At 38.6% G+C, this 19,846-nt stretch overlaps 1 protein-coding gene across 2 annotated transcripts in view; it reads right to left on the reverse strand.

Annotated features, from left to right (window-relative positions):
• Positions 1 to 19,846, reverse strand: part of ABCD2 (ATP binding cassette subfamily D member 2) — a 42,568-nt gene that overhangs the window by 18,882 nt on the left and 3,840 nt on the right. For both annotated transcript variants that reach the window (XM_063155474.1, XM_063155473.1), the window contains exons 3-6: positions 16,561 to 16,682; positions 13,628 to 13,796; positions 10,465 to 10,559; positions 8,908 to 9,053 (exon numbers count right to left, since the gene is read on the reverse strand). In XM_063155474.1, the coding sequence (XP_063011544.1) occupies positions 8,908 to 9,053; positions 10,465 to 10,559; positions 13,628 to 13,796; positions 16,561 to 16,682 (532 nt within the window). The remainder of the gene's footprint in view (positions 1 to 8,907; positions 9,054 to 10,464; positions 10,560 to 13,627; positions 13,797 to 16,560; positions 16,683 to 19,846) is intronic.

Here is a 19,846-nt window from a genome sequence, read left to right on the forward strand (position 1 = left end):
CAAGTGAAACAACTGCCAACAAGTGAGAAGCCACACACTGCACTGACTTCCTTCTCTTATCTGCTGTGAAACACTGCCTTACACAGGACAGAACAAGACAGAATAGAGATACACCATCAATATGGATACATGGAACAGTATTATAGACTTTTTATAAGCATTATTGATATGTGACGTGACTCTTCAAGGGAGCTGTAGTAATAAGCAGAAACTGAGATTGATAGGGTATAATTAATGCAAGATATTAGGCAAATAACCAAGCCTGGAAAAGTCTTCCCTCTTGGAAAAGCCACACTCCCAGCTAAGCTATGTAGGTGCATACATGATGAACTGAACAAAAAAAATCCCACCTGCTACATTATCCCAGGAGACCATGACATAATTAATGACTAAAGAACAACGAAGTGAAAACCCGGTGTTGCGAGGACTACTCTGCATTGTCAGCAGAAAAGACTCATCTGACCTAGAAGTTACTGATGTAAGTCTGAGTTAGTTACCCCTGGCCCTCTTTGCAGTCAATGGTGTCCTCTGGTGAACTGGTACTAGGACACAGCCCAAGCAGCTGCAGTGAGCCCAGCTGGAACGCTGTTGTGCACTGTGGAGCTGGTGACCTGTGGAACAGCTGCCTTGAGTGGCCACAGGCCTGTGCTACACTTTGCTGTACTGTGCAGGGTTGTGCTGCACCCACAGCTTGGCCCTCAGGCCTGTGCTGCACTGCACTCCTGGCTGCAGATAAACTTTGTCAGCTGATCTTCACAGAGGAGCTGCCAGCAGCTCCCCCTGGCACCAGCAGTAACACCACTGGCTTGTCCTTGTCTTTATCTTGAAGTGAAGCAGCATGTTCTCATGGTAACATCCTTTGGAAATGACAAATGGCATTGTTCACTCCTAAGAAAATCCTACCAGAGTGCTCAAGACCATAGTGCCAAAGAACCTGAGCACAGATGGGCCCAAGGGTAGCACATGCTGTGCTGTGACCAGAGGCCTGCCTGATGCTGCACAGTGCTGGGCTCCTGAAATCTGATTGGATTCAAGTACCACAGAACTGGTGACGGGACTGGAGCATCCCTCCTGTGAGGAAAGAGACCTGGGAGAAGTCTCAAGGGGATCTTATCAACTTAAATACCTGAAGGGAAGGTGCAAAGAGGACAGAGCTGGGCTCTTCTTGCTAGTGTCAAGTGACAGGATCAGAGCTAACGGGCACAAACTGAAACAGGAGATGCCAAATGAGCATCTAGAAACAATTTTTCACTGTGAGGGTGATCAAGCACTGAAGCAAGTTTCCCAGAAAGGCTGGGGAGTCTCCGTCCTTGGAGATATTCAAAAGACATCTGGACATGATCTTGGGCAAACAGGTTTAGCCTGCAGACAGTCAAACACAGAACCAGAACCTAAGAAATGTGTCAGAGTGAGCAGACCATGGAGAAGCTGGGAGAAGGCTGAATGACCTTGGAGCTGGGTTGCAGTTCTGAAGTTTTGGAGCCCAAGACACAGGGGCAGGCAAATGGCAAAGCCTAAGGGGCATGGAAAGAATTTCAAGAAGGAGGTGTTGGCTATGTCTACTGCCTGGATTTTTAAAAGCATAGAGCACTGTAATGGAGTTTCTGATTGAAAACAATAGTAGGAAGGAGAAGAAAGGACTTACTCCCAGGGAAGTCGATATCAGTTGTCATTAGAGCTCTCAGCTGTCCTTCCCTTACAAAGAGCCAGCATCCTTTTAGTCTTTTTATATCCAGCTTTTTATGTCAGGCAGATTTCATAGTTTATGTTTCCCAGTGCTTCCCATTTTTATGTAACCAAATTGATTCTCATTACTTGATATGCATAAGGTATCTGAAGCGTGCTTTATGATGCTCCTAGGTAAAATATTATTGAAACAGTAAACAGTTGCCATTCTGTTCATCTGTCACAGATCCTTGGTTGCACAGTTTCAGGGCAGGTGCATTAAGCTGGAGGTAACTGCTCAAGCTGGACAGAGTAATGGGAGCTTAGTGCAGAAACTAGGTCATGTAAATGCAACCACCATATTACTCCCTAACATGCAACTCTGACTGTACCACTGCTAAGCTACACAGAGTCCTCAGTTAACCTCTAGGTGAATTTCTTCCCCTGGCACTGCTAACAAAACTGAATTCTGAAGGCAAAAGAAGTTGTGGATACCCCATTCCTCTAAATGCTCAAGGCCAGGCTGGACAGGCCTTTGCACAACCTAGTCTAGTGGGAGATGTCCCTGCCCACGGCAGGGGGTTGGAACTGGATGGTCTTCAAGGCCCCTTTTAACCCAAGGTATGCTATGATTCTGTGAGCTGCTCGTATCAGCAAAATGAAACTAACACAGATTAAACAGACTGTCATTGTTTTGCAGGATAGATCCTATAAAAACCAGCCATGTATTCAGTTCTTACAATCTGTTAATGGTTTTGTAATTATAAAATGTTTGTCAAGCTTAACTTGACTATGTACTTTTTAAAAGTTCAAAGCTTATTGTTCCTAGCTTTTAAATGAAGTTTCATAAACAGTCTGGCACATGGACAGATGACTGGAGTAGAAGTTGAGTATGTATCAATACATCTCAATTCCTCACCGACATTTGGTCCTCTTGGACCTCCCCATAGCCACACCTTGCTCCAGACATGCCCCAGTCTGAAGGCACTGAGGGACCAAAACTCTGGAGAATGCTGAACTCCTTCACAAAGATCAGTTTAGCAGTAGCCCTTAAATGTTGGATTTATGTAAATATATTTTAAACCTAAGGTAAGCCCCAAAGCAGCAAGCTGACTATATACTTCAGTCTGGAATTTATGCAACACTTTCCTCAATAACAGAAAATACCTGAAAACTGTGCTTTAATCAGCTGAGTCTTGTGTCTGAGCAGTAGGGAAGACACCTGGCATGGCCTGAGGGGGAGCAGCAGTTAATCCACAAAACCATTTCCCACCTCTGCCTATCAGTGTTGGTGAATTTTGTACAGTGTCCTACCAAGAGGTGCTGCCATTACTTGTGAGCAGTCAGCAGATAGACCTAATAATAAACATTCAAACTTTGCAGCTCTGAGTGAGTCTTCATTGGAAATGGAGAGGTTTCACAGAGATCCTGGCAGGCAAAGCTTCCAGCAACCTACAGGGCAGCAAGGCAAGAACTTAACTTTTCTAGATGAGGCAAGATGGAACTTTCATTAACCAGGAAGAATAAGTACAATCATTTCTATAGGAATGACAAAAAGGTGAAACAGAAGAAGCTGTGCTCTGGCCAAGGAGAGAGCCTGACAGCCCTCTCAGATGCCAGCCAACAGTTTCTAACAAACAGCAGAACTGTCTGGAACTGATTAATCCCAATAGAGGAAAAGTAAGAGGCAAAGTAGCAGGCAATCTTTAAACCATATCTATATCAATATAATATGCAAACTATTGCACATAGTATGAAGTGTGTTATGTTTTTTGTTAATGCTTATCTATCAAAGACTTTTTTCTCCTCTGCCAGATAAGTAGTGAACTTTGGAAATAAACACATTGAAAAGGACCATCATGAACCTGATAACAGCAAGTCCACAGACAGATAGATCCAGTGTGCCAGGGAGCAAGTATCTGTACAGCATGCCATGAACTGATGGCAAAGGACCAAAGGAACAAGTCAATGTGGTGATGCACTATCAGCAAAATGCTGAAGGGCAATGACAATCACTGGTGCAGTGTTGGCATGTGCAGAGTACAGCCTAACTCAACCTGACTCAACTAAAAACATCACAGTTAAAGGCAGAGCAGTATCAGCTGAAAACAAATTAGGATGTGCAGAATACAACACAGGACAGAGACATCTGAGCCCATCTAAACCAGATGAGGCCCCAGAACTCGCAGAGGTGGATTTGCACAGCACTTCATTCAGGCTGCTTCTCCAGCAGACCACACACTAACAAGAAAGTAGTCTGATACAGAAGAACCATATAGATACATCCTCCATTTGCACAAATTGCTGTATGTCATATAGGGTATCTGAAAATGAGAAACAACAATTTTGCAAGATTAAATTGTTTAGATTATCAAGAACTGTTTCAGGATGAGTGGCCACTACCAACTACTTTGTGCTTAAAACAACATTTGACTTGCACTATGATCTTTGAATTTTCACGTGTTTATAATGTAAAATTTATTTTATCACTTTATTATTTACATCACTTAGAACTGAAACATTCTTGCTTCATTCATCCACATGATAAATATCCTTGGACTACCTGAGGCAAATCACATTAGATATTTGGATTACTTAATAGAGGTAAGGAGAGGAAAAATATCTCTGTGGCTGATGTAATTTTGTTTTGTATCCAAAGATAATTTTAGAATACAGAAGGAAAAATGCCAGACAGGAAAAGACTTGTATACAAACCCCAAATAAAATACCAGAAATAGAGCCAATGTATGTAAAACCAAACAGCTTAGGAGGGCCAGATAAACCTTTAAACTGTTCTATTTCAGACCGTCCTAGCATTGTTAAGAAGGCAGCAAGACATAGGTATATAAATTTTAAATGACAAAGAACAAACAACATTTGACACTAGTTTATCTTCTGTTGCCACCCTTTTAGCATTTGATAACCCTGGTATTGAAAGAAAGCAATGTTAGAGATCTACTTGAATGAGCAACAGCAAGAGAGAGAGAATGCAGAACTGGACCATTGCTGTGACTGCTGAGAAAGTGGGTAGGTCTTCTACTAGAATGGCACGCAGAATAACAAAGAAACCACGCATGCTACTGGAGAAACACACTTATCACAAAAATAACCAAATTATAGTAAAAGCAAGCTGGAGAGAAAGAACAGTGACAATGCATGAGGAGAAAGAAGTACAATGTATTACTCCAGGCTCTATGGGAGTCAGTCCTCAAGAAAGAGAAAATGCTGATGGACATTTTAGATATATGCTGTGCTAAGAAGACTCGAGAGTCATGATCAGAGGTTATGGAACTAACAGGGACTGCATGAGACATTCCTCCATGCAAATAAGACAATATGACAGAGTAGGCAGAAAATTATTAACAATTTCTATCAATAACTCAGTGGTGATTAGAACTTTACTGCAACTTATGGTGCAGAGATATTGAGGAATATTCCTGTGCTGTTGTCAATGTAAACTGCAAGTATCTACCTGTGCAATTCTGCTGGCATTTAAATCAAACTAAGGAAATGAGAGCCACCATATGTAGAATCTGTTTCCTTACAACTGAAAAAGCCGAGACTTAGTTGGAGAGCAAGAAAGGCTGTAGTAAATACTAGGAGGAATTGCATGCTAGAGTTCTCTAATTCCATGAAGATGGAGTGAAGAGTCTCTTCCCAAGTATAAGACCAACAGAGTAGAAGTAGGGCACAGTCTGGAGAAATAGGCTGCTTTCAGATAGGTTGTGAAAGGCCAATTCCAAAAGTGCTTCAGGTACATCTTGTGTCACTCTCTACAACTTCCTGAAAGGTGGCTGCAGTCAGGTGGGGACTCTCCAGGCAGCAATTGAGAGAACAAGATGACACAGTCTTAAGATGCTCCAAGGGAAATAAATATAGGCTGGATATTAGGAAAAGGTTTTTTATTGAAAGAGTGATAAAGTACTGGAATTGACTGCCTGGGGAGGTGGTGGAGCCACCATCCCTGGATGTGTTTAAAAAAAGACTGAATGTGGCACTCGGTGCCATGGTTTAGTTGAGGTTATGGCATGGGTTGGACTCAGCCTTAAAGGTCTCTTCCAGCCTAGTGATTCTTCAGCATCATTACTCATATGACCATTACATACTTTTGTTAATTATTTATTATTTAAAATGATGTTTCTGAATTCTGATTTGAACCATGGTTCCTTACCAGCTAGAGTGACACGTGCTTATTTTTTCATTCATGCTACATTCTTGGCCAGGATTCAAAGAAGAATGCAAAGAGGTGGTGAACAGAAATGAGTTTTACTTTGCAAAAAAGGGACAGAGAGAAGTAGAAGAAGGGGTGAGAACACCCACTCTGCCAGTCCCTGAGTCTCCTATGAGATCTGACAACTTGTTGAAGTGTGACCAGTTCCTGAAACAACAAGCTGCTTCAGGCACCAAATGATGCTTGAAGGCTCTTCAAGCCTCCATCTCTTCTGCCTGCCCTCCCTTCTGCCCACTCTCCTCTTGGACAGACCTGTCAGGGATGGTGGCAGAGCCTGAAATTCCTGGGCTTTTTTCACCCTGCCCCCCATTTGTCCCATCAGCATCCACCAGAACTGTGACTGATTATAGATAAATTCTGCAAGGCCTAGTCCTACATAAGGGGAGGAAAAAAACCCACACAATGATTCACAGCAAAAGATAAAACAGCAGTATAATTATGCTAAGTAATCTAAAAACTCAAAAAGACAGGAATTCTTAAGGCTTTGTTTTAAAGCTTACAAACCACTAAGTAATGCTAACTACAAAGTGTCTGCAGTGTGGATGAAATTTGGAGTACACAATGAGCTAGGTCATATTTTAATAAATCATAGCTTTATATCTAGCTTTTGTACTTGGAAAAGACACATGATTTCCCACACATTTCTGGAATACTATGCTGGAACATTAAAAAACAGAAATGAAAAAATAATCTTTTCAGTGAGCTACTATTTACTGAGGAGTATTTGTTACTCAGCAGTCACTGTATTCCCCACCATTCATATGTGCAGATGAGGTTTCACACACTTGAATCAGAATGGGCTGATGCAGAATTAAACTCAGCCACAGGAATGCCAATGCTTCAATGGTGTCCACTAATGGAAAGCTCTTAGACCAGAGAGGTAATGTATACACACAAACACAGGGATGTCATCCTAACTTGCTGCTCTGATGGACATCCACCCATTCAAGAGCTTTCTGCTGCACCCCAGTTTCAGCTACCCAGCAAACACAACAGTGAGGTAGGCTGATGCCAGGCTGATGCTATCCTGCCACCTCCCAGAAATGTTTTCCAGAACACTTTCCAGACTGACAGGAACAATTTTCCCTAAGGTTATGATGAAATACAAACATGATGAAATGTAGGCAGGGCACTCTGTTCTTCAGTCTAGAATTCACAGAATTGTGCCTAACAAAGATAAACAGAAGGTAATCCTGATAAAGCAGCAATTTGCACGTGATTTATAAGTAAAATGGTTGCACCAGCAGGACCTTACAAAACAAACCTCTTTAATTTGGTGACAGTTTACAAACCAGTACACAAATTTTAAATGTATACTAGAGCCAGGGACAGACAAAAAACCCCAAATGAATGTGTGATGTATTTAGGTCACAAATAAAAGAACTATTAAAACACTCACAGGTAGATTAGGGCAAAAAAAAGAGAAAAGCCTGGACCATGTAAGGCAATGCACACAAAAGCCCTAAAACTCCAGCAGATCCGTGCAATCTCGTCCTGAAAAGTACAAACTTCAATTTAAGAAATTCTTACTATCTCACTGTCTGTCCCTGGGGAAGGGAAGCACAGAGCTCACAGAGAGCCACAGGGCTGAGCTAAGGCAGGGTCCCTTGGGTGCTGCAAGGGAATCATTCCTGTTGCAGATCCTACTGGGATGGACTGCATTTGCCAATCCCTACACTGCACATCCCCAGTCCTACAGCTTTTGGTCACAGAGGGCTGCAAAGACATTGGGGGAATTCTGATTAAAACTTTTTGAAATGTTTCATAGAAGACATCTGCCAGACACTCTTCCAGCACCGCAAAATTAGGGGAAACAGCTAACAAAGAACCACATTTATGGAATGAAATCCCAGCAGATGTGATGCAATCCCCGCAACCAGCACCTTGGCAAATTTGCCTGAATGCAAGAGGAGTCTGTTTGCTTTCACAGGATAAAGGGAATGTAAGTAAAGGGCTGTAAGCAAGCCAGCCACAGACGTTGATCTGAATAGGGGCTGGGATCATGCAGAGGAAGGAAGTGGCTGAAACTCAACATTTTCTTCAAGAAAAAAACTCAGATTAGCTTTTATACTGAGTAAACCAGTCTTAAGAATGTTCTGCACAATGGGTGCTCTGAAATAATGTTTTGAAAAACATTTAATAAAGTATTTTGCTCCAAACTCCTGAATAAAAGTCTTGAGTGAATCAGAAAAATGACAATGCCTAGCAATAAATTATACAGATATTTGAAAAAAATCATAGAGCAGTGTTCTTTGCTAGCTTCACCTGCAGCAAGGAAAATCTACTGATTAGTTCAGTATATTCCATTCATCTTAATATCTTGTACTTTTCAAACAAGGCTACAAATTGTTATCACAAATAGTTCTTTTGCCCATGGGAAGAAATGAACTACAGGAAGTAAAGATTCAGTGTTTGACTTTGCTTCTGCAAAACAACATAGTTAGAGGTCTCTAAGGAGATATTCTAGAACCAATTGCATAAGAGTATATACTGAGAGTCCAACAGCATGTCAGGGTACAAAGAAAGGACAACAAAGCCAAGCTTCCATTAGTGAAATGAGCACATATTATTAAAAAGGCAACCTGCAGTTACTGCTGGATTCGACTGTGGTCTTGCAGTGTCAAAGTTAAGTTTTGGTTACTTTGACACTTAAGAATCAAACCACTCTCACTTGTTTTGATCCTTGGTTTTAAAAGAAATCAGATTTGAGATACACTAGGTCTATTTCAAATTTCTTTCAGACTCCAGTCTGTTCCCACAATCCCAATTATCCAGGACTTCAGCCATTTGAGGAACACAGGATCCAACACAAGTGTATGTGAGCCCTTTCCAATGACTAATGATGCTGCATCACCAATGAGAAAAGATCTCTTATAAACACACTTCACACACCTGAGGTTGTGCTTACCACCTTTTAACCTGGATGTACACATCACAGATTAGAAATATGAGAAGAAGGGTCAAAATTCATGTAACCAGGCAAGAGGCACCACCTTCAGCAAGACACATACCTTTGTGGTATATAAAACATGTGTTGTGGAGGGGGCTTGTAGAGAACTCCTTCATACACAGGCCACAAACCACTTAAAATTCTGAAGAGGGAACTCTTTCCACAGCCATTGGGTCCAGTGATTAAAAGATTCATCCCCTCCTCGACCTGCAAAGGGGATGAAAATGCAAAGATATTGCTACACAGTGTATGCAGCACAAGAGATTCCAAGACCCCTAAGAGGGGTTACATAAGCCTTTATATAAAATTATCAACCAATTTCATTGATTAGCTGCATGTATTCTGGAAGCAGTAGCATTAGATAAAGTATGTGGGCTAAGATAATGAAAATAATCTCCTTTATATCTGAGTATCTCTATAAATTAATGTTTACAGTAGTATATGGTAGTAATATTTATAATGATATATCATATTATTATATACATGTAATGTAATATGTGATATGATTACATTACAGCATCAACACATCACAGTCAGAATCAATTGTTCTAATGCAGATTGGGTCCAAAGGTATTAACAGTGTTTCAAACAGTATTGTGCCTATCTGTGATATTAATTGCAGGTATAGGAGGTTAGTCAAGTGATTTGGAAAATTTATTTCACATTGCCATTTCCCACTTAATTGTCTCTGTTAACTTGGCTATGATGACAACTGATATTTTTTACTCATTTGACTATTACCCTGTGTATATGAGTACATCTTTGTGCATAATTACAATGTAATTATCTGTGTTTTACAGAAATATACTGACTTCTGTATTTTCTTTCTTTCTGTCTCTTGAGACAAATAAATAGAAATGTCTGCTTGATCATAAGGTTGTAATTTTACAATTCTGAAATTCCTACACTGAAATTGTTGCAAGTTTTGCCATAGCTAGGACCATTTCCTCCTAGTTTCTAATTCAGAGGAAAAGGAAAATCCTGCTTTAGCTAAATCAAAAGATGTGCTGGAATTGTTAAATTTATTTCTGATAACTTCAACTCTTTTTAAAAAGAACAGCATCTGCACTGGAACATCAGATCAGGAGACATTCTGTAAAGGTCACTCATTAAAATTGTGAGCAGGTACCAAGAGGTGTCTGGAACAGGTTTTTAAAAGCAATACAAGTTTCTGCTGAATAAATGCTTCCCAACTGGACTGGGGAATGAACTATGCTGTCAGCTATTAGTCAGTACTGCTCTTTGTGGTGATCAGGAAAAACTACAGGCTTCATTTTTTCACTGTTGCTGTGGCCTCAGACTTTTAAAGGAGCCTTTGTGAGGAAAGCACCCCAATTTGACTGAATTTAACTAAAGGTGGATGCATACTCTCATATACACCTTTGAAAAATCTCAGGTCAGTTTTTCACCTGGCAACAGCAACAGAAATCCTCCCTGTTCTTTCTCTGAGCAGGAAAAACTCCGCATGTCTGCCTCCATTGAGCTACTATGCCTACCTTTCTGGACTTCCCCTTTTATCCATATGCTCCTCCAAGTACTTAACATAAGGTATATGAATTCTGTGCTGTTTATGTTAATGTGATGGCAACAATCAGAAGATTCTTGCATATCATCTTACTTTGAAGTTTAGTCTGGAAACCACCACATCGCCGTTCGGAGTAATTATAGGAACATTTTCACAAATAATTCCTTGATCAACATCAATTACTTTCCCTAGGAAGAAAAAAACCCAAAAATTAGAGTTTGTGAAACCCTCCATTAAGCAATCACTTGTGACAGCCTCTGTGCACAACTGAGTATATTTCCAAGCAAGGATTGGTGTTTGAAACAGCTCTTTTATGTGCTCCAGGTTCCCCTATTGGAAAATCTGGACAATAAATCTTAGCTAGTCCAAAAGACACTGTCAACAGCAGCCAAGAATGTGCAACGAAACCCAAATTTGATCCTAAACACAATGCACATTAGGCATCATAAATATGTGATGCACTATAAAGAAGTGTTCATTCAAATTCTACTTGTATTTTCTGTATTCTGCTTTAAACAGCTGTTTAATATCAAGCAGTAAAAAAGTTCAAGGACAGCCTTAGCCACAGGCAAACCAGTTAACCTTCTTGGAGGATTTAATTAAGAATCACTACCAGCTCTGAAAGTTGGAGCACCTTTCAGTCTCCTCCAGCAACAAGAGCAAAGGAGAAAACATTTAATGGCTTGTTTCCATCTCTTTTTGATGCCACAGACACAGTAAATGTGCCTTTTAAGTATTTGCAGAAACTCATAAAACATTTCAGTCAGGTAGACACACTTGGCATTTGGATTTCTGGCAAACTAAACATGCCATCTCTATTGGACATTTGGATACTCTGTAATACAAGGACTTTGATATTAACTGCCCTGGAAAGAGTAAAAGAATGAAACTAACTTCTCAGACAGCTGTTAATGGTCTTACCAACAGAACCCAAACAGCCGGATTCCTAGAAAAATATTAGCAATTACCTTAATAGACAAGATGCAAAGGAAAGACATTTCTTGTTGTATTAGAAAGCTGTTTATTTGTAACATAAACTAATCTGAACAAAGAAAAATGCAACAAAGACCAAGTTAGTTAGTTAATTATAGAAGGCTCTGATAGCATTTTCTTCACTTAAGTTTATTCTTACGTTCTTCCTTTAGAGGCTCTTTCTTCAATTTATTTCAACTTTACCAAACCATAACCTGGGCAGAAATTTTTATGCCATATTTTAGTCCAAGTGCTCTTTTTTTCATAAAAGTATTTTAGTTACAACAGCATGAGAGTATATGGGGAAAAAAGTGTTTCTTCTGTAAAAAGAAATTACTTTGATACAGTGGAGACACTGTAATTAAAATAAATCTATGATAAAATATAGTCAGCTAGTAAGAATTAAGTAAACTTAATTATTACTTCCTAATCCTAATTTCACAGCATTTGATTGTAACTTTAACATGCTTTTAAAATATATTTATGTGCAATCAGAAACACAATTTGACAGTATTTGTACAAGATGTACAAAGTTCTGTTTAATTTTTAAAATTCTGAATTATTAAATACGCTATAAGGCAATATTATTATTATTTTCATATTTTCACACTAATTGACAACAGTAAATGCAAGGCACAAAACAGACACTGCTTAGTTACAAAGACTTATACTGGATGATTGAAAAGGCAATAAGTATTATGTACTGAAAGAGCCATTGGGGAAGCAGAATATTAAGATTTTTCTCCTCTAACAATGCAGGCACACACAGGCATGTGAGCACGTGCACTTTTATCCACACACAATCCACTCTTCAGGGATTTCTGAAACATTGCAACCAAAAGAAAGGAGGAAAACCAGTATTACAATAGCACTTGTCACAAAAAATGTGGAGCCTGTGGCCTAGATTCATCTGGACGAAATTCTTCTTAAATCCTTGTGCACAATGCTTGGTCTTGGCTAGCTGCCTCTGAGAGCTACAACTACACAAGAGCAAAGGCTTGTCACAATGGCTTAGGAGGAATTCAGACTGGATGAAAAGTGACTGTAGGGGAATGAAATCTTGGGAAAAGGTTGCAGAGAAAAGAGGAGTGGGTTTAGACATAGCAGACCTAAAGGGAACATGAAGAGCACACTTGCATATCTCACCTGTATTGGGTTTTGGTTTTAAACACAGTTATCTAAAAGAGACCCCAGATTACTTCAATGCTCCAGGAACTACAAATCTTTTCTCATGTACATGACAACATGCAACAGTTATAAAATGTGATTTATTTAAACATCAGCCAAGCACTACCAAGATCTATAAGATTAAGACATCAGCTCTTTCCATACCTATCCACCATGCTGCATCACACTTGGTTGTAATGAACCTTGTCAGAGGACCTTTGAGAAATATGAGCTGAAGGGCAGCACTGTTGAAATCGCTGCAAGAAGTTATTTCACAAAGAGCCCTTTGGGGCCTATAACTCTACTGAGGCTTAACTTTTCAAAAGCTAAAGGAAGAGAACAAGGCTTTTCAACACCACAGAGGGCAGTAGCAGAAATGCTATGTTGGGAAAATGAGGAACAACCCATTGCAAAAGCTGCCTTTGAGTACCTCAGAGAGAAGCTGGATGCGAGAGGCAGAGAGAGGTGGCACAATAAGGAATGGATGTACACAGAAAATGCTCCAAGGAGTGTGGAGACAGAAAGACAGTGGCACCAGAAGACAGAGGATGGGGTCAGGAGGGAGAAAGTATATATAATCAGATCATTTGGGAGGTGAGGAGAAGGGTAAAGTTATCATTTGCAGTTGAAGATCCCCACTAAATTATGAAAAAATGAGCACAGGCTGATCTTTAATCATGGAAAACATAGTATTTTTGGGAAAAAATACAGAACCAATCTGTCTTTTCTCCTCCTACTTCACACAAAATAATGTGATGGCTGAAAATGAAAATGTTAGTCTCAGCTTCCTGGAAAAAAATGAATGGTCTGAGGAAAACAGGCACTGTCAGTGTAAGAATACTACCATCACCATCACATATAATAGTATAGCTGAAATGCCTTTTCATTGAAAGTTTTTACAGAAAACATTTGAGCCATTTTGTGTATTAGAAAAGCACACCATAAGGACAGAGTTATAAGGAAGCAGGGGGTTAAAATGAAAAGCAACATGATCTCTGGGGCATTAAGGCTGAGAGGCTGATTAGCTACAGAAAAAAACCTCTGTTCACCTCCTGTCCCACTGCTCCATGCCTCCCCCACCACCCCTGGGAAATTCATACAAATATGAATTAATTACCTTTGATTTCTAAGGGCCCATCAATGTGTAACTCTGCCTTATCTTCACTCCTGCTGTTGTTTACAGACCCTTGAATAACAGCAGTTCTTTTGTAGATGCCTCTCCTCACCTCGTCAAAGACTGCAAACATGTTGTAGACACGGGCGGTGTAGCCTGCGAGCTCAGTGACCTGAGAAACAACAAACACCTCGTTTCAGTTTGCTTCACAAATTCTACAAATGAAATGTTTGGCCAAAGATCAGCATGAACAACAATGCTGATCATCACCCATTGATTTCCATTCCCTGAAATGCTGTGCTAACTCATATGCCACCTGTAGCTCCTACCCATCAGCAGACAGGACAGCTGAGCTAAGCCATGTAAGCCATGATAACTCCAATAAATGAAGAGGCTGTAGAGACTGCTCATCTCTGTGGTCTTCAATGAACAGAGAACAGTTACTAACATATCTGAAAACAAAGAGGATGGTACACAAGAAAAATCCAAAATTTCTGCATTTTCCAGAAAAAATAGAAGTCCACAGAAGTGGGAAAAAAATGGCATCTATGATTGCTAATGTTTACTTGCTTGTATTCCTGAAATCTCCTGTGGGAGAAGTGTGCTTTTCTGTGCAAAAGAGACAGCATCAGGGCACCCTAACCTAAAATACAGTATAAACCAGAAATGAGTCTTCTGTCAACTGCATGCTAAATCTGACACCTTAGAACAGAACTGGGCATTTTTAAGAGGGTGACGTCCCATAAAAGGGCTTTTTTTCTTCTTTTGTTTTTTTTGGTCCTTTGTCACAACTTTCACCTGGTGAAGACAGAAACACAATAGATCTCTGGACCTTGTAACTTCATATTTATGGGATATGTAAGAGCTCCCAAAGAACTGCCTCCATCTGCTGGTAGTAAAGAATTAAGCCAAAGCCTTATGTTTTAAATGTATTATTAGATGGTTTTAAAAGGATACATTTTTATACAAAATGCAGAGAGGACAAGAAAATTAAATCAAGATTATAAAACTCGGCTTGCTGTGGTTAAATACACACACCCCATGACTGAGGTTCACCCACTATCGTGTACGTAATTCCAAGATTATTTGAAATAACTGGAAATAGTTCCATAATTCTCCTGTAAGTTTCACTATTTGTGCCAGATTCAGAAATGAGTGCTACCTCTGGCCACACAGCCATCATTTCAGCAGGATGATGGAGAGAATCCTGCACCTGATAAATGAAACTCCTACCAGCTGTGCCCCAGGAGAACCATAACATGTAGTAAGCTTCTATACCATGATTGTAAAAACTCATTTTGTTCAAACACCAAATACCACCACCTAAACTATTGACTACAAAGAAAAGTTGAGCCCATCTCATTTGCACAGTGAATTACACTGACTTGAAGGAGGCTGCCTTGGGGAAGGAGGTGGGCAAGAACTGGAAATGCACTACCACTTGACATGGGTTCAAGTACACTGTGCTTTGGAAACTGCCTGAATCCCACAATGGGAATGACAATGTGGTTGAAGTACTGCATTGTCTTTTGAAGAGAAGCATAAATGTAAAATTAAGATGGAAATTCACAGAACTGCTCTTTTGTCTCATGCTGTCTGGATTGGTATCTTACCACATTATAGACAAAGTGAGTTTGTTCAGTTCTTCCTCTACTATTTTTGGGTACTTTTTTGCCAAAAAAATAAATTCGTGTACATTATATAAATGACTCAAATTCTGAAAATAAAACACATATAACATCAGTGTATGATTATCTGGCAGTATCTTGACAGCAGATATCAAGCAGGGAACAGCTAAAAGAGAATAGGATAAAAATCACAACCCACTAGAAGGACTTCTGAGAACAGCACAGACACTGGCTTTGTCAAAGTCTGTATCTGAAGGTGCCAAACCACCCCTCCTCTGACAATTTACAAAGCTGTGGCTGTTATGGCTGGATTCCAAATAACAGAATCCATAGGCTTTGATTAGCTGCCCAGCTAATGCATTCCTCCTCACACTGCACTGGGAAAAGGGGTTCCCACCAAAGGGATGAGCAAACACCAATTCAAACATGAAGAACAAACATTCAGAAGGAAATGCTGAGATTAATTTCTGACTCACTTTTCTTTGGCTTAACAACTGGCATTTAAAGAAATCCACAGGAGAGACAACAGATTAAAGCATAGCTCTACTGGAATTTGGGTAAAGACCTGAAACAACATCTCTGATCTTCTGGATTAACATTCTGTACTTCTAGAATACTTGTTCTCCCAAAGTGAACTTTTTCCTGCTAAAATTTCTCTATTTTGAAAATTTACTTACAATTTAACAGGTTCACAAGATACTGAAAATAGCCTTAAAGTTTAAGTGACCCAGAAATAAGTATTCAATTCTCCTTGTTCTTCATACAGAAACAGGTTTCCCAGTGAAGGGGAGATACCCCATCTCTGGAAACATTCAAGGTCAGACTGCATGGGACTCTGAGCAATCCAATAATAGTCAAAGATGTTCCTGCTCAAGGCATGGGGGAGGTTGGACTAGAAGACCTTTAAAGACTCTTACAATTAAACTATTATATGCTTTTGTGACAGTTCCAACAGAAGAGTACCAGTACACTGAAGGCAGACAGCCCAAATTCTGTGCTCCAAACAGAAGAGGAATTTGAACCTTTATCAAGTGACATTCCAGGAACATCTATTACTCTCTGATGACACCTGAACACAAGTATTAAAAATGACATCTACACATTGCACCATCCAGGCAACTGTGCACTTTAGACTCTATGTGAACTTAACCCTAAAGATCAAACTACCAGTTGAAATATCTCCATGGATTTAGTTGCAATAGAATTGTCCTTTAAAAACTGCACTACTTTTAAAAAATATTTTATATTAAATGTATATTGTTTTTCATTTTTTCCTCTTCTGTTTCATGCATGCAGGATGTACAGTACCTCTTTGTATGAAGACATAATCCTTTCAATAGCATCTGCTCCAGAGATCAGCAAGTTTCGTGACGTAGTAAAAGCTTCTGTTCTTTCACTAACCATTGCCTGCTTCTGCCCATCTTCCAATTCTGAATGCAAAAAAAGAAAAAATTTGTTAAAATATTCTGCTGATCATTATCTCTACAAACTAAATTATTATTGCAATGTGAGCTATTATAGAGCAGGCTTTTTCTTTTTTTAAGAAAAAGTTACCTCTATGAAGACAAGCTTTCAAAAGGAACTACTGAATGTAACTAGCACAGCTTGGTCAAAAAGAGTAAGTGGGAGCATATGGAATTCATCTTGTTAGGCAAAACTCCTGTTATTTTATCTATTTATCTACTTGGATCATTGTCCTTTTAATATATCATCCTATAACATAAATTTTTCAAAATATGAAAAAAGTGAAACCTAAGCAATTATCTGAAACAAATTTTGAACATAATTTTTAACATTTCTGTGATTATTAATTTTCAATCCTACTTATTTACTGACTGCATGTAGAAGGAACCATTCACATTTGTGTAAATCTGGCAACACTATTATATTTCTGTAAGAAAGCAATAAACTCTCATGGTATCAAAGGCAAGGTTTCAATAGGATAACTCTCCCTCACAATGAAGTTTCTCTCTTCATCTGATCCCAGAACAAAGTTGTGGGGCTTTATGTATGACACTGCATCCTGTTAACAAGAATATTCTTGCTCCAAAGAAAGGACTTGTCTCATAAGAATGTCAGCAGCATTAGGCAAGGAGAAAACAGCAGGATTATAGAAGATATGTGAAAAGTAAGTATATTTAACATATTTACATACATTATTTTGCAACCATGGGCCCTATAAATTCAAGTTGCAAGGTTTGTTTCCTGAAGGAAACAAGATTTAAAAAGAAGTGCCTGACTATTCTGAGGCTAAAAGCTGTTTCAGTGTTTATAATTGCAACTACAAATCACTGGTGTAGTAAACCAGTGGTGCAGCAAACCACTTTTAAAACATTTCCACAGAAAAGATTTACAATGAAAGATCTAAAGGGTTTTCTGCATCACATAACTTGATATGTATCGCCATAAATTGCTTAAATCTTTTGCAGAATGGGATCAGGATATTATTTTTTTCCTAAGTTTGTGAAGTTTTTTTAAGCTTCTTTTTTAAACTAAGCTGATGCTAAGAATCATGCTAGGCAGGGTAACAGGTGGATCCACTGTGGCAACTCCTGTACAGCAATTACATGTTTCCACAGTGCTCATGATCAAGAAAATCTGGGAGGAATTCCTTGCTGGTGTAATGCAACCATAAATTTCATGGGCTAAGTCAAGCAATGCAAGAGTAGAGCAAACAGCATTTTCTTACTCTCATTTCCCTGACAAATCAGATTCTAGAAATCTGGTGTCTGAGAATCTACAGGCAGTACCAAAGCCAGATGTATCTTTCTGTCTTTATTAAGTTAAATCTAAATGTTATTCTGTTTTCATTTACACATCCATAAAGGATTCCTACATAGCTAGATCACTGAAATACACTGCATTACAGTAAAATACACTGGAATAATTTAATATACAATTATTTAATTATATATTAATATATTATGAATTATATATTAATTATTTATTATTAGCTAATTACTATTACAGCGAAATACACTGGAATAATTATTTAATATAATAATAATTAAACAGCGTATTTCAGTGTTGAAATGAAATAATTGTTTCCCTGTATTTCACTGAAATAATTAATGAAAAACTTTTAAAAATTGCTACATCATAACTTTTCATATAAATATGCGTGTGTGTATATATATACACAGAGAACATCTATGTTATTTTTCCTGGGTTTAATTATGATGTTTTCTCACTTCAGCTCTACATCAACACACTGTTGTTGTATGCCACTTGCTTAGACACAATGAGAGACATGCTTTTAAAAAATATATAGAACAGCTCTTGAAAAGAAGACATTACAAAATTCTTACTAATATGTCTCTCACTTCAAAAAGTTATTTCCACTCCAAGAAGAATACATTTAGTGAATAGGGAGAATTCAGTAAATTCATTAGTAAAAGAGGATTTGAAATTTGTTTACTTCTGACACAGCCAATTTTTGCTGATCTTGTTGGGATTATAGCACATGCAGCCTATGCTATATAGAACCACCACAATTAAACCGTCTAGGAATCAGGGATGGTTTAACTGCAGTAATGCAGCATTCCTCCTTCATGTAAATGCAATATTTACTGATGGCTGCTTCCAGCACCCAGGCCAGCTCATCTAGCAAGAGTTTGAGGATCTCTACAAGCCACTGCATCAGCCAGATAAGGGATATTTAAAAAATTGAAATTATACAGAATTTATGAGCATTTCACAGGCCCAAAAGACAAACTCTTCTATTATATAACCCACCAATATAATTTTTCTTGAACTTTTTGTCCAAAACATTTTTCATACGGCTGGCCTTCTGTGTTAGCAAATGTCACATTTTAACAGACTGTCTCTGTTTCATACAGAACCTAACATTTCCATTTTCCTTTTCCTTTGTTTAATTGATAGTCACACTTATTTTATAAACAAAAATAAATATTCCCTGTGTCTAGAGAAATCAAAGTCCTGCTTCAAAAAATAGTTACTCTCCATAAACTGAGACACATATGGAATGTGAATTGTTTAATACAAAAAGAATAAGAAATGTTATCAAAGAGAAATCTTATCTTTGCCACCTAAATTCTTCGCTGAAAAATATAACACAATTTTAAAATTTCAGTCAGAAATATCACTGTCAAAGATACTGTTCTTCTTACTGTTCACAGATACTGTCACTGTTCTTTTTTCTTATGACTGAAAAATTATTGTTTTACTTTTTCTTTCTCTTCCCTGAAGAAGTGTACAGAATTTTTGGCTTTACACCAGTAGTCTCAAGTCTGACCATGGTACCAGTTTTGTACATTTCCCTGACTCTTTTGATTTATCCTAACACAAAAAATCTACTTCCTTCAGATGTTAACCAACTTGTGTGTGATCTGCACTGTTATCCCAAGCAGGTCATGGTAATTTCAGGTGTGCTTGATTTTTTGAATACCTGCAGTACCTCACACTGGTCTTGACAGTGCTGGCAGTATTATGTCTGTGAACCACCATTATGGTAAGCCTCAGGACTCAATAATAAACCCCATGTTTTAATAGTTTAGGATGCTGGTAGCAAACATAATTCTGCTTTACAATGTGAGCCACTGCTGCATCTTTGTTCTCTCCCACATTTGAAATG

The sequence above is a fragment of the Melospiza melodia genome, chromosome 4 (genome assembly GCF_035770615.1).
Source record: "Melospiza melodia melodia isolate bMelMel2 chromosome 4, bMelMel2.pri, whole genome shotgun sequence".
NCBI classification, from domain to species: domain Eukaryota; kingdom Metazoa; phylum Chordata; class Aves; order Passeriformes; family Passerellidae; genus Melospiza; species Melospiza melodia.